The following is a 27293-nucleotide window of genomic DNA, read 5'->3' on the forward strand; positions in this document are numbered from 1 at the left end:
CACCATTTGTTAAATTTTATTTCATGAAAAAAACAAACATCACACCACATTCGTTTTTCTCCCAAACATTTTATTGACGAATAAATTCACAGTGTAACAGAAGTTAATCTGACAGCAAACTCAATACAGAAATGAAGTAGGCCCATTTGCCCTGCTTCAACATGGAATCTGTTGCAAAATTTAACTAAAACACTGTTATTATTATTAGTAGTACCTGTAGTAGTATTGTTATTATTATTTAATTATCAAGGGCAATGTAAGAAAGTTCACAAAAAGTTTTTTTAAAAATTAGTTTTCTAAACATATGTTAAATATATTTTTATTTATTAGTAATTCTATTTATTCTGTGTAAGATCTGGATTTTTTTTTACTTTTAACACTTCAGTACCCACTAATAAACAAACGTACCATCTGAACTTGATATATTAATTGGCTCGCATGAGGAAAAAAGCTTCAAGCCACATTTACAATAAATGCTCAACTACAAAAAATGTTTTGAGGTGGTCCTTTATTTGAGATCAACGTCAGTTGATCCAATTCAATTTCATGTTCATCATCCAGCTGTTTTTGGGGCAATGCCCCCGTTTGCAGGTGAGGTAGGTGGTGAGGGGCTTTTGATAGGAAGTGGCTCCCCTGGTGTCACCAAGGCAACAACATTCTCCTTCTTGGACAACCAGAAAGCCGGGTAGAGAGGCTCTAAGAACTCTGCCTGGTACTGGTGGATCAGGGTCATGGTGTCATCAACCCCATAGAACTTCAGAAGGCCTTGTGTGTAGTCTACATAGACACCGATGCGCGTGAACTTGTGTACACTGAGCGGCGTCTCCACGTCACTGTGCCAGGCAGAGAAAGTCCGACCGTTCCATTGGAGGCACCAAGAAAAGTTGTTCCCGGTGATGCAGCTGTTGCTTTCGCTGCCTTTTCGGTCTATGCTCTTGTAGGTGATCCCCACGTGTGTGCCCTCTCCACTGATGTCTGCCTCGAAGTAGTGGCGTCCTAAGTAGAAGCTCTCTGAGGCCAGGACTTGGCGCCAGCTCTCAAAGCGTTCGGGCAGGTCCGGGTACGGGTGCTGCCAGGGGGTGGTGTTGGTCACTTTCTTGTTCTCCTCAGTTAGACGGAGAAACTTGTGCACTGTGTTGCCGTCGAAGATTACATTTGCAGAATCTGACAGAGGAGAGAATGATTGTCAGGTGCAAAGCTAAGTGAACCAGATTTCAAATAAAATTAACAAAAATATCAGGCAACGATAAGATTTCTTGAGAGGAAAATTAGATTGAATGATAACAAACAAAACAAATCTGTCGGTCTGCAACTCGGCACACATGGAAGAGGAGGGGAGATCAATGATCCTGTTTTTCTCAAGTCCAAAAACTCACACTTGAGGAAGTCGTCTCGAGTCACTGGGTCTGGTACTTGGGAGTTTTGTCTGGTGGCAGCAATGGCGTGGACGGTTGTTTTTATTCCCATTTTGTCTGATGAAGAAATAGACAACAGTTATTCATGAGTTTGGGGGAGTCGACTCTTTTGTCTTCTCTTCAGTACGTGGAACAAGTTCGACCGTGTTACGGGCGTGGTCACATGACAGGTGAGCCAGAGGAGAAGGCTGCCGGTGCACGACATTCCTCACAGGTGTGAACACGCTCCGAATTCCAAAAATCGCATGTGTTTTAAAACGTCACAGGCCCTTGATGGTGTCCCCCTCACAGATGTCTCTAATGATTCCATAAAAACTTGGAGGTTTGTTGCTTTCTCCATTTATAACATTTTGGGCTCCTTATTTGATTTTTGTTTTTTTCACTTCCTGTTTCAACTGCAGGCAGCAGCCACTGATCATTGTCAGGAGAGCTCAAACGACTTCACTCATCCTGACTGCACTATTTCACTGAATAATAATAATAAATGCTACTTTGTTTTCGATATATTTATATATTTCCACACGTAACCTTGAATGGTGGACAATATTTTCAAAACTGTGACTTTAAATTGTTTTTATTTTTGTAGATTACTATACACTATATACTGATGTTTCAGGTTCTAAAATTAGCATAAAAATGTCAATCTAAAATTAGCACAGCCTTACTGATCACTTCTCTGCATATTATTATGAGAATCACTCTGGCTTGGTTCAGGCCTTTTACTTTGAATCGCCTTTCATTCATGTTTCACCATGTGGTGAATCTTGTGACTTTGGCACCAACACTTGCGCCTGTACCCGAGTCGGTCTTTGTTTTCTGTCCCACGTCATCTGTGGCTCTAGTCAGGACACAAACAAACATGTTGTTACCAGAGTTGCACATGTCTTTGATCCTCCCGGTGTAAGAAGAGTCAAGCTGGCGGCAGAGTTCCTGCGTGGCGTCCACAATTATCTTGCTGAAGGAGTTGAGACGGTCCATCAGTCCGATGTAGACCCCTGGCAGGGTGATGTCAGTGGCCTCTTTCTTCCACTCGGAATATTCCTTTAGCAGACGTCATAAGCAGCAACGTGAGGATTCTAACACCTATCTGTCCGTGCAGAACAAACCTTCGCACCTCGTGACTTACCTGAAGAAAGTCCACATCGTTCTTGTTTTTGGACAGCTTCTCCACTTGACTCTGGGTCTTCTTCAGCTCAGCACACCGCTGCTCCAGGTGGACCCGGATACCCTCAGCTTGCTTCAGGGCCTGCTTCTCCTCGCCCTCTAAGATCTCGTTCACCTCACGCTTGGCCTTCTGCATCGCTGCCTCCAGGGCCTCAAACTGGTTGTCGATCACAGCACGCACCTCCGTGGCTGAGTTCTGCAGTTGGAAAGCAAGCAACTGATGATGGTGGTGGTGATGGTGATGACGACAATAATTAGTGAAGGACTCTATGTTGAGACGTGATCAACAGCTGAACATTATCATGTGACTGACCAGAAGTGAATCAGTCTGTCAAGGCATTTCATCTGATATCATCAGGATGTGATGACATCGTGATGTGATGAATGAATGAGGACAAGAGGACAGGATGGATAAGGCAAAAAGACTAGTGTGAATGAGTAAATGCATCAGTGTAAATGTGTAAATAAAGCTTTTGGCTATGAACAACTGATGGAGGCCCAAAAATAACATCATCACAATAAGGAGGACAGATGAATGATGACACCAAGAAGGTCCAGGCGCTACCTCAATGGAAACTGTGTTGAGTTGCAGTTTGCTGATGGCGTTCTCTGCCGCTGTCACCGTCTTCACCATCTCACCTTGTTTGTTTTTCAGCTCCCTCTGTGGACACAACAAGAAGTGTTAGACAACACTTTTCAATGGAATTTGGTGGGAATGCAGCACCACAACAGAGCTGCACATTGATCATTAAACTGAACTCGCAGTCTCTCTGGACTCTTTAATGTCGTGTGCCTTGAGTGTGACCTTGTGCTTGCCTCTGATGTTCCTGAATATCTGTGTGGATATGAACCGGAACTGAAGACAAAAGTTACGTAAACCCGAAACAGGAAGTTACACTCCTTGTCTTGTGGCTCTGCTGGGGGCTGCTCTATGATTCATATCACTATTTCCTTCCACAGCGCAATGACAGATAAGAGATTTGGAGCCCAAGCTGAGAAATACCATTTACGAATCAAACGTTTTTAACCTGGAAAGCCTGAATATGAGAAAGCCTTATCAAAATTTGGAAAATGTCAAACACTTCCAAAAACACATCATCCACAGGGAGTTGAAGAATCCGATCTGTTGAGAAACGCCTGTGAGTCATACACTGTCCAACATCAACACCTCAGAATTCTCAGAAGGTTTCTGTTTTTAGGATTACAACTTCACTGTATTCCTTGTGATAACCCAGGCATCCTCAGGGTCAGATCTCCATACCATGGCCAAATTTCAGCGTTTCTGTATGATGGATCCAAGTGAACACATGGAGCAGTCTTATTCCCTATTTGACATCAATTATCTGTCCTGACGGATGGAGGAGTGTGAAGGTATCTCACGGCCAGGAGTCATCGCTGTCTATACGCAACAGCTGGCACTACGAGCGGTCAGAATCTGAACCTGAGGGTCACAAACTGTCCGAACCAGTGATGGATGAGACCTGGACTTAAGCCTTTCCTAGGCCACTGGAGCAAAATAGACACCAGGATTGAGTTTCCATTAGAAGCAAACTGGCTTATCACTGAGAGGCAGAGAACACTGGAGCCCTGCTACAATTTTAACTCTGACTGGGATGTGATCAACTCCGACTTTGAGGTAATCAACGCTGACTGTTCAACAATCACTGCAACAGCTGTGGAGCATTTTAGTAAAGACCTTGACCTAAATGTCATTTTGTCCTAATTGTATGATGCATTCAAGTACTGTTTGGAAAGCAACATTGCTAATATTGTCAAAAGCCTGTTTCTGCGATGTTATAGCAGACAGTTGCGCATGTTCAACACAGTTGTGTTGCTGCAAACAATGGACAAACAAACAATCACGATACGACTCGGTCGGCTAAGACAAACACATGGTCATCAGCGAACAAAAGCATTTTGAACTTGACGGACAAAAGGCTTTTCATGTAACAAAAAAACACCCTGTGCCCTACCAATTTTTATTATTTAGATGATGAACCTTTGTTTTGTTTCCTATATCTGTATTTTCTTTTTCATTTATTTTTCTGCCTCTGTTAGGCATGTTTTAATGATTCCAAAATATGTAGTTGTCTATTTTTTTGTCACCTGTTCTCGGATGTTGATCGACTGTAGTCTGTTATTGCAGTTCTGTAACATATAATAAATAAATAAATAACGTACTCTAAATACGCACCAGAAAAGTCATTATCTTATAAATTCTACCAGTATGTTACAATATGGCAGATGATTTTCATTTGAAGTCTGCCGGCTGGAACCAGGAAGCCAAGTTTAGCTGTGCTTTCTGTTTACACAAGTAAAACTAAGCTGAACTTCACTCCATTTTTTTAGTCCATGAGTAAAAGATATCACTTACAACTGAAACACTACAGTACCTCATATTTATAGCTGGATTGTGTCAATAAATGATGATTGAAGATTCAATATGTACATGCTTTTTGAGAGACAACAGAATCAACAACAGTGGAGTGACAGCCAACATAGACTTGTTAAGAACCTGCCTCGATCTGGCGCCGTGCCTCCTCCACTGGGACGGTCTTGTGGCCTCGGTGCTCCTCGGTCACACAGTCCTGGCAGATGCAGCAGGAGTCCGCACTGCAGAAAAGCTCCAGGGGCCATTTGTGGGTCTCACAAGTGCGTCTCTCGATGTCCCTCAGTGGATCCACCAAGCGATGGCTGTGGAACTTTGGGTTTTCCAGGTGAGGCCTCAGGTGGGGCTCACAGTACGACACCAGGCAGGTGAGGCAGGACTTGATGGCCCTACAAGGGCTCTCAATGCAGGAGTCACACACCACATCATCCGGACCTAGGGGTTCCTCCTCCTTGACCTCTTCTGTAGATCCATTCTCTTCACTCTGAGCTTCTGGTTCTTTCTGGTCTGAATTCTGAGGTTCTGTTTCTGCTGGAGCTTCATCTTGACATGCGTCTCCTTCAGCAGGTTTAGACTTGTCTACACAAATCTGAGGGCCACAGACGGATTGTGGACATGCCTCTTCAGCCAGCGCACCTGAGCTGACAGAGCAGGACTTGGTGGTGGGCTGGACTTGTTCTGCTCCAGGTTCTTCCATGACTCGCAAACTAGCTCACCAGCTTCTCCCTGTAGAGACTGCCAGGCCACACCTAGATGATCTGAGTGTCATAGTTCCAGACTTCATGTTCCCCGCCTTCTCTCCACCGCCCACTCTCAGGACACACAGAGGGAGGAGCACAGAGGAAAGACCAGGAACAGGAGGTGTAGAATTTCAGTCCCACATGTGCCTGGCTCAGATAATGAAACCAGAGTCTCTCATCAACACAAAACAGAAACCTTTGAGTTCACAAGTTCCTGGAGTGACACTCACATGACCCTGCTAGACCCGGTGTCAGTCAGCCTTGTTTCGCTTGAGCTGGTCACGTGACCGTCAGCGTTCAAAGATAAGCCATGTGCCGCCCACGTGTGGCAAAACGCCGTCATGACACAGAAGTGGACCAGAACCAGGTGTGAGCCATTGCATTTCCTTGACGGCCACATATTTACTGGGACTGTTTCCCGGCGCCATCAAACCAAAAGACAGAAGTTATTATGAACTGAAATATGGAAGAAAAAAGTAAAGAACATAAGAAAAAGTAAGTTAATATGTTAATGGAAAAAAAAGATAAAATGCTGTGATCACTTATGAAATTGATTGTGATAATATATATTTTTATTTTTGTATTAGATACAAAAATCAGGTTTTCATTATAAATCAATGACTATGTGAAGAATAATATATTTTTAAATATTTTATTTTAAATTCATTTTTGTTTTATTATTTATTAATTTTTTACAAAAAGACCATTACTTGTAGATGTGTGTAATATAATTATTCGTGTATCAAATGAGATTGCAAACAAGATCCCTCAAAAGTTATGTTTTGAGCTGAATAGCGCTGACTTATAAATGAAAACATTTCTAGATGATCAGTTTCAAAGTCTCAGTCAGACTTCATGAGCACATGAACACAGGCAAAGGTCTCATTTGGCCTCTGCCCACGTCAGGTCTTTGTTGCCAATTGCTGTGGTGCATTACCAGAGTGATCACAATTCAACGTGTGTGTCATATCACCCACTGTATTTTCTTTTTTTCCATCAATTGTGACTTGCAACCTGAATGGTTGAATGAATGAAAATAGACATTTTTTAAAGAAAAAAGATTTAATAATGAATTAAAATATACCTGCAAGAGATTTTGTTCTCATGTGGAGGCACCATTCTACTCTTACACATGTGTGTGAATTTCAACTACATTTGTGTGTTTCTCATCAGCTGAAATGGATCGGAGGGAGTAAAATCTGGACCACACATGCTTGAAGCATAGAAAAAAGTGAGATAAAATGTATTAAATATAACAGTAATAAAGAGTTCATCAGTGTCATGTTGTGAAGGTCACTGTACGCCCACCAGCTCAGTGATGGAAGGAGCGAAGACCATCAGCTCTTGGTACTTGTGGTAGAATAAGCGAAGGCGTGATAGATAACTATCCTCTTGATATGGAAGCTGCTTCTGGGTCAGATACCTGGACACGAGGGGCTTCACCTGTTGGGAGGGTGGGATTAGAATCTTGTGAGACACAAGGTTGGTATTCGTACCTTCAGACACATGTTGTCAGACAGAAATGGGAATAAGTGGTGTTCCACATGACAGTTGATGAGCGAGTGGCCGAAGGTCCAGTCCAGCAGGGCATTCCTGGGAAGGTTCAGGACTCCGTGGGTCATCTGGTGGATCCTCTTTGGGCGGCATGTTGGTGAGAACATGGGAAGACCAATGTGCTGCAATGGAGTTCATGGTAAGAGCTCTTTTAAAACATCTGCATCAGATGTCTGCAAATGAAGATGATTATGAAACTTTCAACGAACATCGTTGGATAAGTAAAGGCTTTAGATTCAGGACGTGCACAGATATAGACCCCTAGTGGTGTTCGAGCACCATCCCTTTGTCCCTGCCACAGAAAAGTGCCCCCCCGTGGAGTCCAGTTTTTTACCCATCATTTTTAAATTGAGAAAAAATTACTCTCAAAACCCAAATGTATTTTGGCATTTATTTGAGTTCATAAGAGAGTCACTTCCTGACCAGCTCCACAGTGCTCAAAAGTACCTCAAAAGTTGGACATACGTATATACCTTTGTCACAAATGACACATTAAAGTTGATTATTTCGGTGTCGACCCAGCAACATTTTTTTGCAATGGATGCCCCTAGAAATGTTTGCATCTGCCTGGATAAGGTTCACCTTGTGGTCCTGGCAAATTGTAGATCCATTCAATCCATTTCCAACTGTTAAGCTGAGAGCAGATGCGGCCATCCACAAAAAGAGGTCCAGAATTTTCCCCAGATGCCTCCCGCAAATCCTCCGAGGAATAGCGGACTTCGGCGGACTGCCAAGAGACACAGCTCTCTCGTGCGTCTTGGGCTTTCTTCCATTTACAACCGCTCAGGGAGGCCAGCGATCATGACCAAAGAACTTGGATGTAACACAACCTCATGCGCCAACATTCCCTTGCTCGTCCCTAGTGTGGTCCCAGCATTCCGTTTGTGACCAACGGTCACAAGGTACTAGGGGTACTAGGCTTCATTCTGGCTCATCTGTGCTAAGAAGAGTCTACATATTTAGAACTTTAGTAACTGTAGGAGGACATCTGTATTTTGACCTAATTCAGCAGGATACAAAAAAAGTTGGTTATGAATACACCCTGGGGAATATGCTCATTTTTAAATAGCTGCTTATTTACCATAATAATCATAAAGATAAACCATTTTAGCAGGTCAAAAACAGATTGCCATGAGAAAATCATAACTTAACACTGTAGTTTTGCTCTAGAAAGTAGAGAAGGCCCCTGATGTTGGCGAAATGACTGTTTTCCATGTGATACCAGAGTCAACAGAACCAAAGGGCGTCGGGTTCAGGAGAAATAAAGGTTAAAAGATGTTGGTCAACAGCCAACCAAAGCACAGAGAGAGCCAGGTGAGAGCTAGTTTCATTTGATCCTCCAGTGTTTCCCCCCGTTCAGACTCCTGACTCCGGGTCCAGAGTCGTGTCTCTTATCCTCTCTGATCCTACTTTGATCAGAACAAAGAACAATGAGCAGCAGGACTCCGTGTGGGAACCTCATGCATGAATTGTTTCTCATTATACTCTCAGGTCAGCTCTGATCCAGTGCAACAAGAAATCTGTAAAAATCATGCACACTTGAATAGTATTGTATTGTAAACACATATATCCACTTGGAAAAACATAGTAGCCAAAATGGAGCCAAACATACAGTGAGTGAATGAGGACAGAGCGACAAACATAGTAGAATATTTAGTGAGGAAGGACAATGATCCTCTTTAGTTTCTTGCAACCTGTTAAATGAGTGCCAGTAATAGAGCTCCTTGATGATGAGCAGGGGGCGAGGAAGGATGGAGTAGCAGTAAATGACTGAGACAAACTTCTGTCGAAGACCGACCAACCTGGAATATGTTGACATGGATGTATGGCACCGAGAACATGGCCCGACACACCAGCATACACAGCAGAGCACTGCTGGTGGATCTAAATCCAGAGACACTGATGAGCAGCCAGAACTGCGAGACCAAACCAAGAGCAATGGTGAGAGAGGTCCAGACAACCACTGCAGCAGGTTGTCTTCTTAGATGAGCTGCAAAGAAGAATATGTTAGCACGACTGGCAGAGAGGAACATCAACAACCTGTTATTCTCTTACCAAAGGCCACAATGGGAGTGATGATGGGGACAGCCAGTGGGGCGATGAAGAGGTAAACCACTCGAGGCAGAAACGGTACCTTCCACACACTTGAGTCTCCGAGGCCAATGATGTTTGTGTGAGCATGATGCATCTTGATGTGGCCGTGGACACCGGCTTGTGCTGAGAACGAGCCGCAGATCTGCATGGACAAAAAGTTTTGGAAGATGATGCCATCTTTCATCTGAAACGTATTATTTATTTGAAGCCCTTCCTGACAATTGCTGAAATTTCAAACAGGGCTCTTTTATTGTTTTTATGGTATATTGTTGTATAAAAAAAACACCACTCTTTAAGACAAGAACACACCTCGATGAAGAAGATGGCCCAGAACTTGGACCAAGCCTGCGACTCACTCAGCGCCCCATGGCTAGCCAGGTGAGTTCCCTTGACGGTGATGATGCTGTGGGCCAAGCCCATCAGCAGGACACCCGCAAGAAACCAGAAGAAGTGTTCAGACGCCAACAGCAGGAAGGCTGTCGTACAAAAATGCAGGTGTGGGTTTCATGAAAACTCAAGTTTAAAATTAGTGTACAAATGTCATTGTATATGTGCATAATACACAAACAAAATTGAAAAAGAAAAGAGAAAACAATTAGAATGTGGTGGTGCCAATAGATTGCATGTGTGTTTTGGAGTATCTTTAAGGAGTCCCTCCCCCAGAGAGGAGGTGTCTGTTTCAAACAGCCGATCAGGTGAGAGGATGAAACCAGAGTGTTCAGGATAGTGTGTTTCTCACATCCATTCACCCTTCAGTGTCACCTATCATTATCTATTCCAGTTGACTTTGTTAAGGGATCAGCGTCAGCAGAAGCCATGTACTGTCTATTCTCTTTTAAAGGTGATCTCATGAACAACTGCCTTTTAAATGAATTTAGACTTTGAGAAGTTCAATGAATGATATTTATTTAGTGAGACTGTCAACACGATTCAAGCGTCACATTGCCATAAAGATTTGAGGGTTGAGTTGATTTTGATTCCAATCTAATTCTACAGGTGATAATAGTAGCAGACGGGTTTCTTTTTTATGTTTAGCATATGTACATTACATATGAAACTATCATGGCATTTAGATTGGACACCGATCCCACAGTGGCTGAATGCTCATTTGAGCTCATTTTCATTTACTGCTCACCCTGACCCTGAGTCACACCAGCTGACATTGACCTCCCAGTGGCTTCACCTTGACAGCCATCAATCAGAATGTGGAGAACCCACATTTACATTGACATCTCCTAAAAGCCTCTCTCAAAGCCAAGAGAATTTGCTAAGGCTTCCCGGACTGGAGTGTATGTGCAATATGTACTAAATCTATCAGGTCCAGAAAATGCCAGGAAGACCTTCCTCGATTCAGATCTGTTCAGCTCCTTTCTACTTTTCCATTGCAGCTCCTCTGCCTCCACTCTTGTTTAAGTCTGCCGGGATGACATCTCAGAGAACTTGTTGTATGTGGTTCTGGGATCAACATCTGAATGATTTATTATTGTACTGCAATTTCGCATTTTGGGATGAATGAAGTAAAGCTATCCCTGAGAAGCAGGTGTAAGTTAACATTCAGAGTAACCTTGAACACAGAGGAGTTTCCCCTTACCAGCCGGCAGACTCAAGAATGCAGCGGCCAGGATGCTACAGTCCATTCCTCTCCTCTCCCACCAGCTGCTCTCCTGCACCGTCTTCTGGACCAGCCGAGTCAGCTCCATCATCAGAGACTCCTTCTCTTCTGCTCCTGATATCATCCTCTCATCCCCTCTTTTTTTCACCCTCATTTCATCCATGCTTGTCATGGTCACCCTCGGCTTTCTAAGCAGGTCTGCAATGTCCGACCCTGCGGTTCCTTCACCCAGACTGAAGTCCACGGATCAAAGTGCTGTCTTTTGTCACTGTTAGAGAAGCCCAGCCCCCTCACTGCTGGTCTCCTCCTTATCTCTCCGCCATCCTCTTTGTCAGCTGACTCCTGAGCACAAGGTTCAGATTCTGCAGCAGAGACTCAAGCGTGCCCAGCTTGTTCTTGTTCTCCTGTTTCCAGGGTCTGATTAATTCTGCATGTCCTCATGGTCCTTCACCCTTCGGGGGTTGAGAGGGAGGAGTGAGTGAGGGAAGCGGGGAGGGTGCAGTGACAGCAGCTGGGAAAGCATCAGGAATGCGTTTGGTTGTTTATAGCAATCCGGCCAGAATTGGTGTGCCCGCCGGCTTCAGCGCCCTCTGCTGTGAGATATGTGAAAGGAGCAGAGGAGGAGGTCTGCCTCTTACTGTACCTCCTCCGGGTGCATCATCACTGTGCAAACACTTGTTCTCACTCACCTGCTGAGTGAAACATTTGGATAGAGCAGATCACACATTACAGCAAATATTTATTTCATTCACATCCCACATTGCTTAAAACATCAGGGTGGAAGGTCACCTGCATCATGACCCCTCACACGCAGTAGTCAGTTTGTCGATGTGAGTGTTGTACTTTGTGTATTATTGATTACTGATGTAGGACCAATGTGAAATACATGAATGTGAACTGCTGGTACTGAATTACTGTGGAGAACTATCACCTACTGACATCAATGCAAAGGCACAGGCGACCGCACTGTCTCTGCATTTATTGAACCAATATTCAAACCCAATCACGTTCTTTATCGTTTTTGGTGATGGAATGCCAAGATCATAATCACTGCTGCCTCCTCGCTCACTATCACCAGTTTGTCGTGAGAGTCTCGTGGTTCCAGTGATGCACAGGAGATGTCACCTGTCCTCCTCTTCTGTCCATGTGAACGGTTGAGTGGATTGTTGAAGGAATTGGATCCTACTGGAAACTAAATGATTTCTGGGGGAAAAAAAAACAATTGACCAATGCATTGAACAGCGTCTTTGATTTCCTTTAGCTGCTTTTGCTAGTTCGTAGTCGAGTGAATTTCAGCTTCTGCAAGAGCATGTCCACGAGCGCAAGGACTCCTACTTTGCTTCTGTATCATGTTAACAGCATGATAAATGGATGAGGTCAGGTCGCTGTTGTTGTCCATGACATATGGCTAAGGTTAAAGGTCAAGGAACAATTGATAAGACATAGATAAACAAACACTTTTGCCTTATTTTAATAAATGTCAGCCGCAGCAGTACAAAAGTGTCAGTGAATATTGATTCAGTGAAAAACACATCCACCATTTGAGATAACGTTGCTATCTCACACAATCATTGTTTGTTCAGGGTCATTTGCGTTCACAGATCACCATCAAGCTGAAATGCTGGACAGTAAACATGCTATTTTAGAGAAGTGAGCTGCCCTTTAAAAAAAAGAAAATGTGGAACAGTCCTTGTGTGATGTTCACCGCACTAATCTCTGAACACCTAGCAACTTTCTTGTACCTAGAACACAAATACAAAACTATTTTTTTCACACAGATCATCAGTGCCTCTGTATGAATAAATAAATAAATAAATCTCAAAACCATTCATAAGTGAGCTTTATAAAAAGGTGTAATGTTGCATCAAGTCATTAACTGAAGGAGATTATAGCAGAGCTAACATTATCACAGTTTCATGATAAAAACAAAGCTTCGGTAATGATAAAGATAATGAATTATTGGTAGTGAATCTATCAGCTACATGTTAAAGGGAGTATAGTGTCATATTCATCTCCCTCCCTGGCACAAAATCAACATATCCTCTCAAACCTCAGAAGACAGGATCAGCGGCGACATTAGTCCATGAGGAAATCCACATTGATCCAAGGCATAAAAATGTGGATCATGTGTGCATGGATGCAGAAACAGCAAATGTCAACCAGGACACAAAACCGAAATGTATTCATACAGATGTAAACTTATAATATAAAGTATATACGAAGAAACTAAGGCTGGGAACCAGCTAGAGACTGCTAGAGCTCAGTGTCTTCTATTGTATCTGGTTCATCCAAAGTTTCCAGACGTTTCGTACAGGCATCCAGTAGTTTCTTCCTTGGTCCTAAAGGGATGTGGATACTGGTGAGATCCTTGTCAGAGCAGAGCATAAGTGCCTCCAGGTCAATTTTCTCCCTCCGGAAGATGGTCATGAATTCAGTGAGACCCTGTGAGGCCAGGAACGTCTCCAGTGGACTACTCTCTGTCTCCAAGTCCTCATCCAGGGCAACGTCCGACTCCTCCCACGGTAACTCCTGCATGTTCCTCTCCTGCAGACTCAGGGCGCTGCCAATACTGACATCATCCAAACTTGGCGAGTGTCGCGGCAAACGACCACGTAAACGAACATTGGGAGCTCGTCCAACAGGTTCACTCCCAGCAACACTGCCCTCATCACGTGCCCCAATCCCAAACATGCCTCCACTCATGTAGTTCCTCCTGAAGACCATGGTGCCCAGCCCAGGACGTGTGAACAGGGAGTCCCTGCCAGAGTCAGCGCTAATCTCTGAGTAAGCAGCCTCATGAAGGCCTGGATCGCTCATGGCACGAGAGATGGTGTCCACGTCATCCTCAACGTCCCTGGCAAACATGTCCCGGATATTGAGGCGTGAGCGCTCTTTGGGGTTGTTGTAGGTGCCCTGCTTGAGGAACATAACATCGTTGCCCAGAGTCAGTCCGGAAAGTGAGCGTACACTTTTCCTCCCGTCCTCGTAGATCTTGAACGTTCCATCCCCTTGCTTTTTCTTCTCCAGCTTCTTCTGGATTTTGGCCTTGCCCTTGGCGGTGGAGTGCAGGGTGGCCTAGGTGGAAAATGTGATCTCAAATTAATGTTCAACGATTATCTTTCAAACCATGTCACACGAAAGGGGGTCGGGATAACGGAATAATCACTCAAACTCAGTTTGAAGAGAGTTCATCAGCTTGACTTATTTCTTACAGGAACTGCCATGAATACTCAGTGGAGTACCAGTTCTGCTACATCGTTGAAATTCTGGTTCATTTTCAGACTCTGAAAAACGTATTGAGTTTATAACAAGTTTCAATGTGACCTTGTCATAATCCATGTCTGGGGATATAAATAATGCCATGGCTTGAAGTCGCCACTGACATCATCATAGAGTTGACCATTGTCTCCAGCATTAGCAAAACAACCAGTTTACATGAAGTAGGAAGCAAGCATGTGGTTCAGAAAATACCTGCGAATATGGCATGTTGGAGGTCACAGTGTTGAACCTGCGACTCAGCGTGCTCCCACTGGTGTAGCTGGAGAAGCTGATTGCATCCATGTTGTCTAAAGCCGCTGCTTCTTTTACAAACTTTCTCTCCATGCGCTCCCGATGCTTCTTCTGGAGTTTAGCACAGTCCTTGATGCGTCGCTCTGCCCAGCGAAAGGCACGGTCCTTGAGTTTGCTAACCAGCTTTGGGTTAAGGGTAATTTGCTTGGCGGCGATTGAGTCCAGGTAGCGAACACAGTCCATGTGGCCCTTGGTCGCCGCCATGTCCAGCGGTGTATGGTAGTCATTGTCTAGACACCACACATTGGCACCGAAGGCCACCAAAAAGGACAGGCAGTTGTGGTGGCCGTTGGCAGCTGCCATGTGAAGAGGAGTGTTGCCCCAGATGTCACATTTGTCTGGGTCACCCCTAGAAGAGAAGTGGGTTGCTTGAATTTTTTGTTCGATATGACAGCAAGTAAGCTACAAGTCATTTAAAATATACAGTGTGTGTATGAGTGTAGAATATCTAAGACATTCCATTCCAAATTCAACATTTCTACATTTTATGGTGCAGAGGAAAAATTATAGTTGGATATTGGATATGGATGTATATATATATATATATATATATACACACAAAAGTTCCCCATTGAAGAATGAATAAAGCCAATCTAATCTAATCTAATTCTAAAAATTTAACAATGAGTCGAGCCATTCACTGAACAATATTTTGTGGAGTAACAGAAGGTGCAACAACTTGGCTCCCCTTGTTAATGAGTAATGTCTTTCAGATAAGATTGCGCATAGGGAAGTTTGCTATTTGTGTCATTGAACCACAGCCATGTGCTGTAACCACAGCCCATTGCATGAAGTCAGAGATGTTGAAAAGAAGGGCGTGACAAATGACACATAACAATGCCTGTAGTAATTGTCTGTGTTTCAGCACGACTGGTTGGATCTGCAGGTATTTTGGGATGCCAGACCTCCAAGCAGTCTGGGTCTGAGCTCTAGTCCTGATCAATAATTGAAGCGCTGCCGGTTAAACATGACAGAGGTGACTCTGCATTATTTATCCTCACACACGCTCCTATTTTTCACAGACACCCGCAAACACAATGACCAGGCTCCACAGGGTCACCACCCGGACCAGAAAAGGGTCAGTATTTAATGTGTATAAACACACATCTAATGTATGATCAATCTGTGTTTCACACACAGTCATTGTTCTAATACTGAAAATATAGCCTCCTTGAACTGAGTTTACATTTTACATGAGAATAAATGAAAATATAAATAATCTATTCATATGAATATTTAGGAGGAAGATTTGATCGTGAGGAGCCCATCCCTGGTTGTAACTCAGATTATAATATAAGGAATGCATTCAGCAACTGTGACCTTTGCTGGATTCTAATGAGCCTCCAGCAACATCTTCATGCTTTATAACTCTTCAATTGCCTCCTGATTGCTGTGACTATGGAGGCCAAATGTTTTCCACTCTCCTTCTCTGTGTTATGATTTTGTCGTCCATAAAACAGGATAACAACATGAGACAGAAACCAATTGGTGATGCGAGCTGAACAGTTTGTTATTGCTACGCTTTATTAAAAGATCCAACTATCATTGCAGGCTGGTAGCAACACATGTAAACAGTGCATGTTAGCATCAGCCAACATAAGTCTGGTCTCACATGGAAGAAATGACAATATGATGCAGCATGCAGATATAAGACATGATCATCACAAAGGGAGTAAAGGCATAGCGAGGGTAAGGCGTGTGGGTAAAGCGCCAACCAGTCCCTCCTCTGACCTTTTACAAAGGTTGTGAAATGTAAGCAGCAGTAAAATGAAGACATAAGAGCAGCACAAGTGACACTTTACTTTGATTATTTGTGTGTTATGATATTTCAGGTTGCAACAGCATCAGAATTTAGACATTTCTGAGAATGGAGTTGGTCTCTCTTTGGATTTTACAACGTCACATCTGGACGTCAATGTCATGGCATTGTTTCCTGGTTTCATAAAGAACACTTCGAGACACTGTCATATACGTCACGGTTTAAAGTTGTAAGTGCAATACAGTGTCAAAGCCGGTGAGAAGTTAATTGTTCTTTTTCGTAATGCTCCGTGTTTTGCACTTAAGCGGACTCACCCCCTCCCCACGATGAGCCGCAGCGCCTCCAGGTTCCCGTGGTACGCGGCCCACAGTGTGGGTGTCATCCCGTCTTCATCCGGGGCGTTCAGGTCCTTCCTGGTGGCCTCCTTCAGTACGTCCAGGTAGCCGTCCCGGGCCGCCCGGTGGTACCGGTCGTTCATGGCTGCAGGCCGTTCTCTCACACACAGTTCCGTTCCATCTCGTCGGGTGAGGGAAGAACCCTAATCGCGTCCGAGCCGGGACAGGACTTGGATGCGCGAGGCGTGAACTCACGCAGACGCTCAGTTGCTAGGAGACGAGCACGCGACGCGGAGTGACAACCGGGAAGAGGCGGGCTATTATGTCCCGCCCCCTTTTGAGACGGCAATTTTTTATTTGTATTATAGACCTCTAACAGTAAACACATTAAAATATGGAACATATTTCACATCTACTACTCAAAAATTGTTGTGCCAAAGTAGTGTTTAAAAACGAACTGCTATACTGTATGTGATCACAAGTAAAGTTAGTAAATGACGAATATCACATTCACTGAAGGTCTTAAATATAATTGGTTGAACTGAACACCATCACATTACATGGGACAGGTCACATTTTTTTTTATTAACAGAACAGAATTTTTAACAATGTTTGTCTGCACCAATAAGGACAAGGACATAGACTGAGTCTTCAACTGCTTGTTCTCCCTTTTTATCATCGACAATGTGGTGGATCGCGGAGTTGGCCAGACATCCCTGTTCTAAATCCTCTGGATCTCAAACAGTCTGATGTCTGTGTCATACCAGATGGGTGGGTCCACATTGCTAAAGAGAATTAGAGAATAGAGAAGATATCAGGACTCAAAATCCACAACCACAGAGCAAAGGTCACGCTGAATTCTTTCGTGGCCCACCGTAGGTAGATGACGCCCCACATGTAAGTGCGGAACCACATGGCCGTGCCAGCATTGGACTGATACTTCCTGATAAGGATGGGATGCGGGACAGGAAGAAGACCCACGAGTGTTCCGTGTTGAAGGAACTTTAAGATTTCTGATTCATCTGTTAAACCCCTGAAGAATAAAATGAAAAGGTATGAATGTCAATGCATACGTCCATCACAGCATCATATCACTGCAGCACATATGGAAGGAAGACCTTTAGTTGACCTTTAGAGAGTAGAGGATTAATTTAATCCAGTGAATGAGCTGACACATTAAAAGCCATTATTTATTAGCTAAATGGATATGTTTCTAAAAGGTCATAGTCTCGGCCGTAAACCTGAATTTTTAACCCTCTTAGATCAAACAATGACACCAGCAGCAGCCACAACAACCAGGCGGCTCACAAACATCTGCTCTTACTTGTCGATGCAGATCTTCTCCACTTGTGGGACCAGAACCTGCAGCAGTCGCATGATGGTCTGGAGAGGGAGTTTCACCTTCCAGGACAAAACCTGATCACATGTAGGAGATTCATCAGCTAGTATCACACAGCCAGATCTGGACGTTAGACTTACCCAGTCTGGCGTCGGAGTCCAGGCTGAAGACGACACGCTCGACAACCGACTTCGTACAGACTCAGTACGGCTGACCTTTAAAAACAAAAATCTTTATCCCTTCAGCAAAATAAAAAGTATGAAGGACAAGTGTCGACGTACCTCCAGGTCTCGCTCTGAGTTGGACTCTGTGTCACTTCCAGCAGCGACTGCACTACTGTTGAGCTGTGGAGAGTTTGGAACCACCACCAGAGTGCCATCCTCACTCACACGAGACTTCTCTGTGATCTTATCAAGTCCTGGAGGAAATATATACACACATATGCACATTTACTTGACAACCAAGGCTGATACGTGCTTGTGGTCCTGGGTTCTAAGCTATAACCATTCATCAAAGCTCTCAAAGACAAGGCAGTCTTGATGAAAACTCCTTCGAGATGCAAAGACACTGGATAGTTCAGAAAGCCGACAATACACGCATAACTTCTGATGGTTGAATAAACACATAGGAGATGCAAAAAACTGAATGCACCAACAGCACTGACAGACTCTCACCTGGCGTAGCTTCTAAACTGGCTTTGAGCGTCCCAGGCTCAGCACACGCTGCACGCCTGCTGCCCTCCATGGACTCCGGTTCTGTGGAGTTAGTTCTGGAGAATCCAGACTTCTTATTCCTCTGAAGAGCCTTCTGAATGGCAGCATTCTCAGCTGGCAGGTTGGCCAACTGGTGGAAGACGGTGCGTTTGCGGATCATGGTATAAACAAGGTTGCTGTTTCCTGTGCGATGATGATGATGATGAAAGTTAACTCCTTTTGACTCTTCAGACTTTGAAAAACACAGAGCACACTCACCATCAAACTGGTACTGGATGATGTTGTTGAAGACCTCCAGCAGAAAGAAGACGAGGTGGTGGTTCTTCATGTTGGAGAAAAGGAACCACTGAGAGGAGAAAGCCTCAAGCAGGTGTAGAAGCTTGTTGGCCGCCACCATAGTTAGACTCTTCAGATACGGAGAAACTAGAACATGAAAATACAGAACTCAGCAACAAACCGATCACAGCTGTCTTCAGAAATCACCACCAGAGGGTGACATAACTCACTGATGTTGAGTCAGTGTTGATTTTTGTTGTTTGCACTCGGCAATGCATTTGTAAAGTTCACATGATTGATATTGAAGTCCACACTAAAACATGACATTAAACCAATTCACCCAAAATTTTACATTAAATTCTTGGTTCTACTTTTCAGTCTTTAGTATTTTGGCAACAGGTAAGAACATGGAGAGAACGACTGACCTAAAATGACCTTTGACAAACATGGATTTCTTTCTTAAAGAGCAATGTTGAAGCGGCTGGTGTGAGGTAAGGCCTCACCGGTTGCAGCATCTTTGTTCAATATGGGGCTCAAAATGACAACTTGATTTTTTAGGACACATTCCCCCAAACTATTCAGAAGCAATCGATAATTAATCAAAAAGATGATTTATTTCAAAATAATGCATTAGGGATAATAAGTGAAAAGTCGGTGGACTCAAGACAGAATAAATGTGAAGTGAGGGAGGCAGGCGGAAGCAGAGAGGACAGATGCGAACGAGCGTTAACACAGGGTGACATGTTCATAGACATCATTTGATTGGTTTTGAGCACATATCGCATCCAGAAACGTCAGTAAACACCATAAAAAATACATACAAATAAATGTCGGTCATGTGTCGACAGTTAAGGAAGCATTTGTGCACCTAAACCTGTTGAAACCTGTTCTTTATACTGTAGATAGAACAATGACTAATCAGCAGCATGGACTAGTGCAAACAAAAAAATATACATATGAAACAAACCTAACAAGCCTACCCAAAGATAACAACCGTAACTTCAGCTTTTATTTCATCTTTTATTATGGCTGTTTTAGATGTGACGTTTATTCAACCACCCGGTCTGGGCTGGTTAATTTTATGTTTGTCACCTACTATTGACAATGATGGTGAGCAGACAGTCGAAGAGAGCGTGCAGGCGTTGGTGACCACTAGTGATGATCTTGTGGAAGGTCTAAAAAGCACATTAAAAGGAAAATTTACCAAGTGGGAATTACTTTGCGGAACAGTGAATAGAACAACCATGGAGCAACAAACAAACACCAGATCACAGTTCACCACATCCGACTCGGTTTGGTAAAGAAAACGAATAAGAGAACATTTGGCTTCCTTAAAAGGGCCTTACTAAGCTACACTATCTATATCTACTGTCTACAATATTAGAAGCGTCAGGTACATTTTTCATAGAATGTGAAAGAATGATGTTCATCCCCACAAGTAATCCACAGTTATCCCAACCTCCATCATTCTTCCATCATGCCTACGGCATCAGGATATGCCACAGAAGGCGACATGTGCACAAGGAAGCTCCTGAAATCTGCGTCTTAGTCGGGACGTCACATGGTTTTAAGCTCCCGTCTTGAATAACAGAAACTAGAGTCGTGTCCAAATGACACCCAATTTTATGAGCAAACAAGTTTGTTCACACAGCTCTAAATTCTTGGGCCATTTATATTTTTGTTCACTGAAGACCGAACAGTTACGGACATTGGCCATTTTTGTAGTCCTTGTCGCTTTTTCACTGTAAAAGGCTAATTTTGAGTGAGGTGTCCATTTTGTAAACCTTAATTAGACAACATTGTCAATACAAACATTTTACATTTTATTCTATAGCAAAGCTACTCCATAAGTATGTGAGATTTGCTGACTGAAGAGATAGAAATGACCCCTTTAAACAAAACGATGCGGGGAGTTCTCACCACCACCAGAAGGTCGGCGTGGGTTCCACTGAAAACTGGTATGTCCATTGGAACACGAAGTGAGTACGGTTTGTTCAGTCGAACGCCAAAGTTCCTCTCACCACTGAGCAGCAACAGAATGAAGACCCCGATGTGCACCAGGCCGACCCGAGCTGGAGAGAGAATGAGAGTCAGGATGAGGATGACGACATTAGCTGGACCACAAAAACACACTTCCACTTGGGACTCACACTGATCCGCTCGAGCATCGTTCAGATAAAAGAGGATGGGAACTAACACTTCTAAAACGTCGCTGCTCTTCAGGACGAAGAACAAGAATTTCTGCAAAACACGAAAACAGATAAATGACTATGATGAAGTTACAGCTGATTCTGATGGTCTGATGATTTAGGACCTTGTTGAAGTCGCAGAACCTCCAGAAAAGGATGAGCAACTCCTGGTGGAACTGAATCTTCTTGGTGGAGTGAGGCAGGTACGTCTGGACTAACGGGTTGTTGAGAAGGCGGGTCAAACCTTTCAGGACGAAGCTGAAGTCCTGAGAGTGACAAGAACTGTAACGTTAACTCAACCGATATAAACTGGAGGGTGTGAACAGGTAGCTACCTCTTCTCTGTGGATCCGTGACAGGTAATTCACAAACAAGTTTTCTGGACCTGATGGCTGATGGATTTTCGAACTGAATTAGTTGGTTCTTAAAATGGTGAGACTCTTGTAAGACATACCTCCTGTTCTTCAACAGCAGTGGACGTGGAGGCTTTGGCAGCCTGCAGTATGCCGCCACCACTCTGCCTGACATCATGCTCCAGGGAAACAATGAGGATCTGTGCCGCCTGCTCCACCAGCAGTTCCCGATGATCCGAAAACAGCAGGTGGTTATAGGGGAAACCAAAACCCACCGGGTCGTAGGCACAGACCACGTTGAGCAGAGAGGTGAAGAGAGGCAAAGCATGTCTGTCTCCAAAAAGGGTGAGATCAGCGTTCAAGGCAATCTCATGACCTAGTTTCAGAGAATATATCATTCACAGTTTAAAGCATTGCATCCTGACCTGTTCTCTGAGGAGCAGAAAAAGTCCACCCAGGGGTTGTGGGTTTGACTCCCAGAAGAAGGAGGGAGATACATTGCTTCAGAGAAGCAAGTGAGCAGCAACTTCAGCAGCTCTGTTCTGCAGGATCATTTTCATCATTAGTGAAAACAACATTTCAAGGATTCATGCTAGTTAAATAGTTTCATTCTGATTAGAGGTTGAAATAGTCCAAATCTGTACCGATAAAAAAATGCTTTATACTCGCCTGTTCTGGTCGTGGATGTAGTTGGGTGGGGGCGACTGAGCGAAGCCAACCCCTGACTCCCAGATGTACTCACAGCTGTCCAGAGAGTGAATCTCCTCCGTCTGCTCCTGGGAGACACAGACCATTTGGATCATTTTAGTTCATTATCTTTATTGCTATTACCCTTACTCATATCTATGTATCAGTGCTAATTTTGACAGCAGAATTTTACTTAAGGTTATTTTTTTACTAAAATGCAAATTTAGTTTTAGTCCCAATTTTGTCTTTTAAATTGTTTTAGTCTTCGTCTCATTTTAGTCGACAAAATATCATGAAATTATAGTCAATGAAAACGACAGTAGATTTAGTCGACTAAAACGAGACGAAGACTAAAACAATGTAAAAGACAAAATTGGGAGTGTTTGTGCATAACTGCACATCATGCTCTCTCTGTGTGACGTCATGTCACATGGAAGATTGAAGAGTTAAATCATTTTCTCTCAATAATTCGGACTTCACATTAACCGTCAGAAACAGAGAGTCAGGAGGTGACCGCTTGTATGCGTGTCCTCTTTGATGTTGTGCATGATTACATCTTAATTTCGTATTCGCACGATTGAAAATGCATTTTGACAAAGACACGTAAAGAGGCAGGATAGTGCGAACATTTCAGTGTGTGTCTGAGGTTGTGCCAGTGCTGTCACACAGACTGAAGATCGCAGTGGGTGACTTCTGGAGAGACGTCACTCACTCGGCAACCCCTCCCACATGCAGCGGCCACACACATAGAGGAACAGTGCACCTGCAGCAGACACTCTACATTCACTCCTACAAAAGACTATTTTAAGGCTTGGAACACATTATTTCTTTTTCCATTCATTGTAATGGGAAAAATTGATTCAGATTTTGAACAAATCGGCCTTCTGGAACGGCCTTCTGGAACGGATTGTGGTCGAGAACCAAGGTACCACTGAATTTACGCATCATGGCTGGTGAAGTACATTATTAAAAAAAGAAGGGTTTTTTATTATTAAAAAGGAGTTTAACAAAATAATAAAATGTCACCATTATAACAGCAGCATCTTCAATGCAACACTATCCCACTTTTGTTTCTAATCTAATGGATTCATGGCGTCACAGTGTCACACAGGTTCAACTCGTCTTGAATCCTAGAATCATCAAGGACTCAGCATGTGATCAAATGTTAGGTTGTTTGACGACCTGCACGTTCTTGTTTGTTTACTGGCCTGAAAAACTGGTGCCACATTATTTCACTTCAAGACCAAGTTACTCATTCACCTGTTTCAAATGGCAACATCCAGCTCAACAGCACCACCTGAAGCAATTTGCAAATTTGAAAATACAAATCGTTATTTTATTGTTATACATTCTTTAGTCTTTGGCTTTCATATATGCCGACTACATCTGAATTTTTCTTGCCTTCAAATCTTCTGCTACATGACTTTTGTTGTAAGTTATTATTATTATTATTGCTGTTATTATTTATATTTTTATTGATTCACTGTATTTCTTATGATGGTGCAAAACAGTTATTGGAATTTTATTTTATTTACTATGAATGAACTGAGAAATCCTCATGGACGACTCATTTATTAATTTGTGGGTTTCGTCCAGGCAACCTGCTTTCCTCGAACTTCCCAAAAAACATATAATTCTTTTCGACATCAAACCCGGTCTGCCATTGAATAGAGCTGTTAGCTTGAATAGATTGGTCCATTTAGCGGCACACAGCAAGTTCAAGACCAGAATCAGAACAACGACTGACTCACATTGCTCTTCTTGTGACTGTTGACAGTGAAATCTGGACAGAACAGCAGGTCGGCGATAGCAAGCAGCAACGACTCGGCGAGTGGACGGGAATCCTCATCATCATCGAGGTCTTCCTCACGCCGCTTGAAGAACATGGCAGTCACACATGTAAAAAAAAGCCTAGAGAATGCTAAGAAAATCAAATTGAACATGAATTTTTGGCTAAAAACAAAAAGACAAAGAGAAGAAAAAATAAATAAAGTAAAATGTAAACAGCTGGGAGCAAAAATCCATTTGTTCAGCATCACTTTAAAACAAATATTGGTTACGGGAGTAAATTAAACATCATTGTAGTTGGAATCATTTCAGGAGCTGCGGCAGAAAACGAACCCCCTTCACTTCAATGCATTTTTTTACATTAAAAACACACTGTCAGACTGGTGTGAAGGCTCCCCAAACATTTTGGCATCCAAACTACAAACCACATAAAAACTGATTTCGATCTGATTAATAGATGACTGATATGTCACAAGTGTGAAGGAACTATCAATAATGACGTTGATGGGACTCAGTGACTTCAAGACTGATTTATTAGATCGAGGCCATGGTTTTTAGTAAATGATTTTAAGTTAGTTAGTTTGTCGTTCCACATAATCTGACTATCACAGAAGCATGTTAGTATAAATACATGTGAGCACAGGGATGGGATATCAATGTGTAGGGCCGCCATAGAAGGTGGGTGAGTGAATCAGGAGAAAAAAAAATGGAGCTTTTACTCAGTCATTTAATCCTCGGGAGAAGAAGGAGCAGGGAGGGGGGACAATGTGACCAGTGTTTGATGGCACACAGACAGACACACAAGCAGAGCAGACCAGGTAGCAACAGAGGCAGCAAGACACGGTTTGACATTTAGACGGCAGATACAAATGATAACTACCCTACCCTGCCTCGGCCAGCTCCAGGCACAGTGGACCAAAAGAACCCTCTCCAGTCGGCGTCCTCGAAGATGTACGGCAGGATCCGGGTCAGCAGTCTGCAGCAGTTCAGGACAATCTGACGCTCATTGTCAGACGGGCAGCCGGAGTCAGCACCACAGACCAAGCGCTCCACCGCCTGAGACACAAGTGTTTGTTGTGATGCAAACTACAATATTATAAACAGTGAACTTTCACCATCATACGACACTAGACTAACACTAGACGTTCAGCATAAACAAGCTTACAGCCAACTATTTTGATGAAGAAATAAACAGAAATTAGATGAGGAAAAAATACCTTTCAAAAGCGGAAAACCACTGAAAAGATGTTCCGGATACATGCATTTTATATATCTCCACAATTCAGGTTTCAGTTCATTGGCTGGATTACAATGACCTTTGACCTTTACAAACAGTGGTGCGTTTAATGGCCAGTCACAGCGTGAGAACAACAAATGACAACATTCCTTCCACTGCAACTCAAATCTTACCAGAAAGGAAACTTCTCCCGGGATACCCAACACTTTAGCAGCAGAACACAAAAGAATTGAATAACATTTCCAGAGACAGCAAGTTGACCGAACCACTAACGTTTTACAGACAACAAGTTGATAAACTCAATATTAACTGGAAGATTTTAAGATCAATTGAATGTTTTAAAGAGCTAATGCTTCAGATAAAGGACTTTTACTGTACAAATAGGGAAAGAGAATGTTGGAAAACCAAATAGAAAGGCCTTAATTCGTTTTAAAATGGATTTTAAAATTTAAAATGGATTTTAAAAACACATTCTCTGCTCAAACCAGAAACGGTAGAATGTAAAAATATTCATTGACCTTGTAGCAAAGTGTCGCCAGGTTGGACGGGGACTCCTCCCTCACTGCTCGGATCTCAGCTGCTGGCACCAGCGTGAAAATGTCCTGGACGCTTGTGGACGTGTCAGCCCAGAACTGGTCCCAGAAAGCATCGTCTGCTGCTTCAACTGGCTGAAAGCAGCACACTTTGTTGAATATATCAGCAGGTGCGTTGCAAGAAAACAGCAAGGACATTCATCTTGATATTTTTTCTGTCCATGAATTCGTCAAATTCATAATATATGACAACTTCTGCTGTATAGAATTTTAAATCATTTATTTTGTAGGTAGCAATGGTGATATCATTGACATTGACAGCGAGAGGCTTAGATTGTGACAGCTATACAGCACTGAAGCATATTTCTGTTATAATAAAAACACAAAGACAGGCAAGATGGTGTTCCACGGATTGATTGCGTTATACTTAAATAAATATACCCCAAAACAGGCTAAATGGACACATTTGATGGCGAAGTAATGCTACGGCAAATTATAAAACACGATTAAACTGACGGGAACAATCGCAATATTGATTACAAAAAGAGATCCAACTCGCTAATAGAACAATATTAACCTATTTGGAGAGATTTTAAAGCCCTTTTCGAGTTTTCACGCCGCCATCTGGAAGCTCAAATTCAATTTAAAGGCACAAACATTTTATTATTTTGAGTGAAACGATTGCTCAAATGTGACGTCAGACCTGAGTTTTTGTCGTCAGCTGGATCACCGCTTTTCTGAAGTGAAGTTTAGTTTCGGAGTTTCCCATTTTTAAGAGGAACCTGAGCGACTGCGTGGTTCTCTGAGTGGATGAAGACCTGACATCTACCACCGGCTCCCGCTGGAGGATGATGCATTCACTGCAGCAAGTGATAACGATATCAGCTCTCTTGCTTTGGTAAAAGTTTTGTGTGTTTTGTCTAAGTAATGACACATGCGAGTGTTGAACTGCACAATAGCCTTTGTCAAATGTGTGCAATAAAATAATAGTCAACCATGATATTATATATATATTTTTTATAGTTTTAAGTTGTTGTACTTTGTATGTAAATGCACACTGCCAAAAAGTGCTATGCTTGATTTTTAGTTAGAAAACTTCAATGTGCTGAGAGGAATCACAGACCAGACCTGAAGGACTGCATGAAAAAAACAATAAAACAATAACAACAACAATAAGTCTAAATAATTCTGATGGTCTTTAAACGCAGCACCGTCAGAGCAGGATCTTGACTCGGCAACTTCCTGAAACTACAAGTAAATATTTGTCTTGGTTCACTTCACTCGCTAAATGTATTTTATCAACGAAATATAATTAACACTTGTTATCACCAACTTTAATCTCAATTTTCCAGACAGCTGATCACGCCAAATTAAATTTGTATCAAACAAATACCACGATGCAACAGGTATTATTTTCTGGCTATTTGAAAAACAGCGACACCTGGCGGACTTTCCTAAACACATACCCTATTGTGAATTCGTGGAAGAATCAACAGTAGCCCTGAAGCTGAACCAATTTTTTAAATCGTTTTAGCATTTTTTGAACG

At 42.9% G+C, this 27293-nt stretch overlaps 4 protein-coding genes across 5 annotated transcripts; all 4 read right to left on the reverse strand.

Moving 5' to 3' along the window:
• Nucleotides 1-57: 57 nt before the first annotated feature.
• Nucleotides 58-5694, reverse strand: trim16 (tripartite motif containing 16). The gene is made up of 6 exons (XM_053871761.1): nucleotides 5099-5694; nucleotides 3145-3240; nucleotides 2542-2775; nucleotides 2285-2456; nucleotides 1377-1472; nucleotides 58-1164 (listed from the first exon to the last, which is right to left on the reverse strand). The coding sequence occupies exons 1-6, from the start codon at nucleotides 5663-5665 to the stop codon at nucleotides 554-556; spliced, it is 1776 nt and encodes a 591-aa protein (XP_053727736.1). The 5' UTR covers nucleotides 5666-5694; the 3' UTR covers nucleotides 58-553.
• Nucleotides 5695-6800: 1106 nt separating this feature from the next.
• On the reverse strand, nucleotides 6801-11367 carry fads6 (fatty acid desaturase 6). Its single transcript, XM_053872017.1, has 6 exons — nucleotides 10948-11367; nucleotides 9666-9832; nucleotides 9318-9498; nucleotides 9065-9252; nucleotides 7205-7384; nucleotides 6801-7151 (listed from the first exon to the last, which is right to left on the reverse strand). Exons 1-6 carry the CDS (start codon nucleotides 11138-11140, stop codon nucleotides 7002-7004), a joined length of 1059 nt encoding a protein of 352 aa, XP_053727992.1. The 5' UTR covers nucleotides 11141-11367; the 3' UTR covers nucleotides 6801-7001.
• A 1048-nt stretch (nucleotides 11368-12415) lies between these two features.
• Nucleotides 12416-16881, reverse strand: ush1gb (Usher syndrome 1Gb (autosomal recessive)). The gene is made up of 3 exons (XM_053871918.1): nucleotides 16612-16881; nucleotides 14440-14887; nucleotides 12416-14043 (listed from the first exon to the last, which is right to left on the reverse strand). Exons 1-3 carry the CDS (start codon nucleotides 16773-16775, stop codon nucleotides 13222-13224), a joined length of 1434 nt encoding a protein of 477 aa, XP_053727893.1. The 5' UTR covers nucleotides 16776-16881; the 3' UTR covers nucleotides 12416-13221.
• Nucleotides 16882-17207: 326 nt separating this feature from the next.
• hid1b (HID1 domain containing b) lies at nucleotides 17208-26573 on the reverse strand. Of its 2 annotated transcripts, XM_053871630.1 has the most exons (19): nucleotides 26450-26573; nucleotides 25732-25881; nucleotides 24862-25032; nucleotides 23940-24062; nucleotides 22171-22277; nucleotides 21927-22043; nucleotides 21603-21831; nucleotides 21484-21540; nucleotides 21275-21415; nucleotides 21111-21201; nucleotides 20881-21032; nucleotides 20057-20135; nucleotides 18943-19107; nucleotides 18646-18867; nucleotides 18253-18389; nucleotides 18112-18186; nucleotides 17957-18048; nucleotides 17507-17665; nucleotides 17208-17417 (listed from the first exon to the last, which is right to left on the reverse strand). In XM_053871630.1, the coding sequence occupies exons 1-19, from the start codon at nucleotides 26513-26515 to the stop codon at nucleotides 17354-17356; spliced, it is 2397 nt and encodes a 798-aa protein (XP_053727605.1). In that variant the 5' UTR covers nucleotides 26516-26573; the 3' UTR covers nucleotides 17208-17353. The 2 variants fall into 2 exon arrangements, with proteins under 2 accessions (XP_053727605.1, XP_053727616.1); XM_053871641.1 differs by lacking the exon at nucleotides 21484-21540.
• Between the last annotated feature and the right edge of the window lie 720 nt (nucleotides 26574-27293).

Source organism: Synchiropus splendidus, chromosome 1 (genome assembly GCF_027744825.2).
Source record: "Synchiropus splendidus isolate RoL2022-P1 chromosome 1, RoL_Sspl_1.0, whole genome shotgun sequence".
NCBI lineage: Eukaryota > Metazoa > Chordata > Actinopteri > Syngnathiformes > Callionymidae > Synchiropus > Synchiropus splendidus.

Bases quoted from the DNA above. Each gene is read 5' to 3' on its own strand.
- trim16 (XM_053871761.1), bottom strand. From the start codon at position 5,665: ATGGAAGAACCTGGAGCAGAACAAGTCCAGCCCACCACCAAGTCCTGC. The intron at 2,457-2,541 runs GTAAGTCACGAG...CGTCTGCTAAAG, and splicing joins ACGATGTGGACTTTCTTCAG to GAATATTCCGAGTGGAAGAA. The intron at 1,473-2,284 runs GTAACAACATGT...TTTCTTCATCAG, and splicing joins CAAAGACATGTGCAACTCTG to ACAAAATGGGAATAAAAACA.
- fads6 (XM_053872017.1), bottom strand. From the start codon at position 11,140: ATGACAAGCATGGATGAAATGAGGGTGAAAAAAAGAGGGGATGAGAGG. The intron at 9,253-9,317 runs GTAAGAGAATAA...TCTTCTTTGCAG, and splicing joins CACTCCCATTGTGGCCTTTG to CTCATCTAAGAAGACAACCT. The intron at 7,152-7,204 runs GTACGAATACCA...CCCTCCCAACAG, and splicing joins CTGACAACATGTGTCTGAAG to GTGAAGCCCCTCGTGTCCAG.
- hid1b (XM_053871630.1), bottom strand. From the start codon at position 26,515: ATGGGAAACTCCGAAACTAAACTTCACTTCAGAAAAGCGGTGATCCAG. The intron at 25,033-25,731 runs GTCAATGAATAT...CTTGTGTCTCAG, and splicing joins TGGCGACACTTTGCTACAAG to GCGGTGGAGCGCTTGGTCTG. The intron at 21,416-21,483 runs GTAGCTACCTGT...TGTCACTCTCAG, and splicing joins CACGGATCCACAGAGAAGAG to GACTTCAGCTTCGTCCTGAA.
- ush1gb (XM_053871918.1), bottom strand. From the start codon at position 16,775: ATGAACGACCGGTACCACCGGGCGGCCCGGGACGGCTACCTGGACGTA. The intron at 14,888-16,611 runs GTGAGTCCGCTT...CTTCTCTTCTAG, and splicing joins CGGCTCATCGTGGGGAGGGG to GGGTGACCCAGACAAATGTG. The intron at 14,044-14,439 runs GTATTTTCTGAA...TTTTCCACCTAG, and splicing joins CCAACATGCCATATTCGCAG to GCCACCCTGCACTCCACCGC.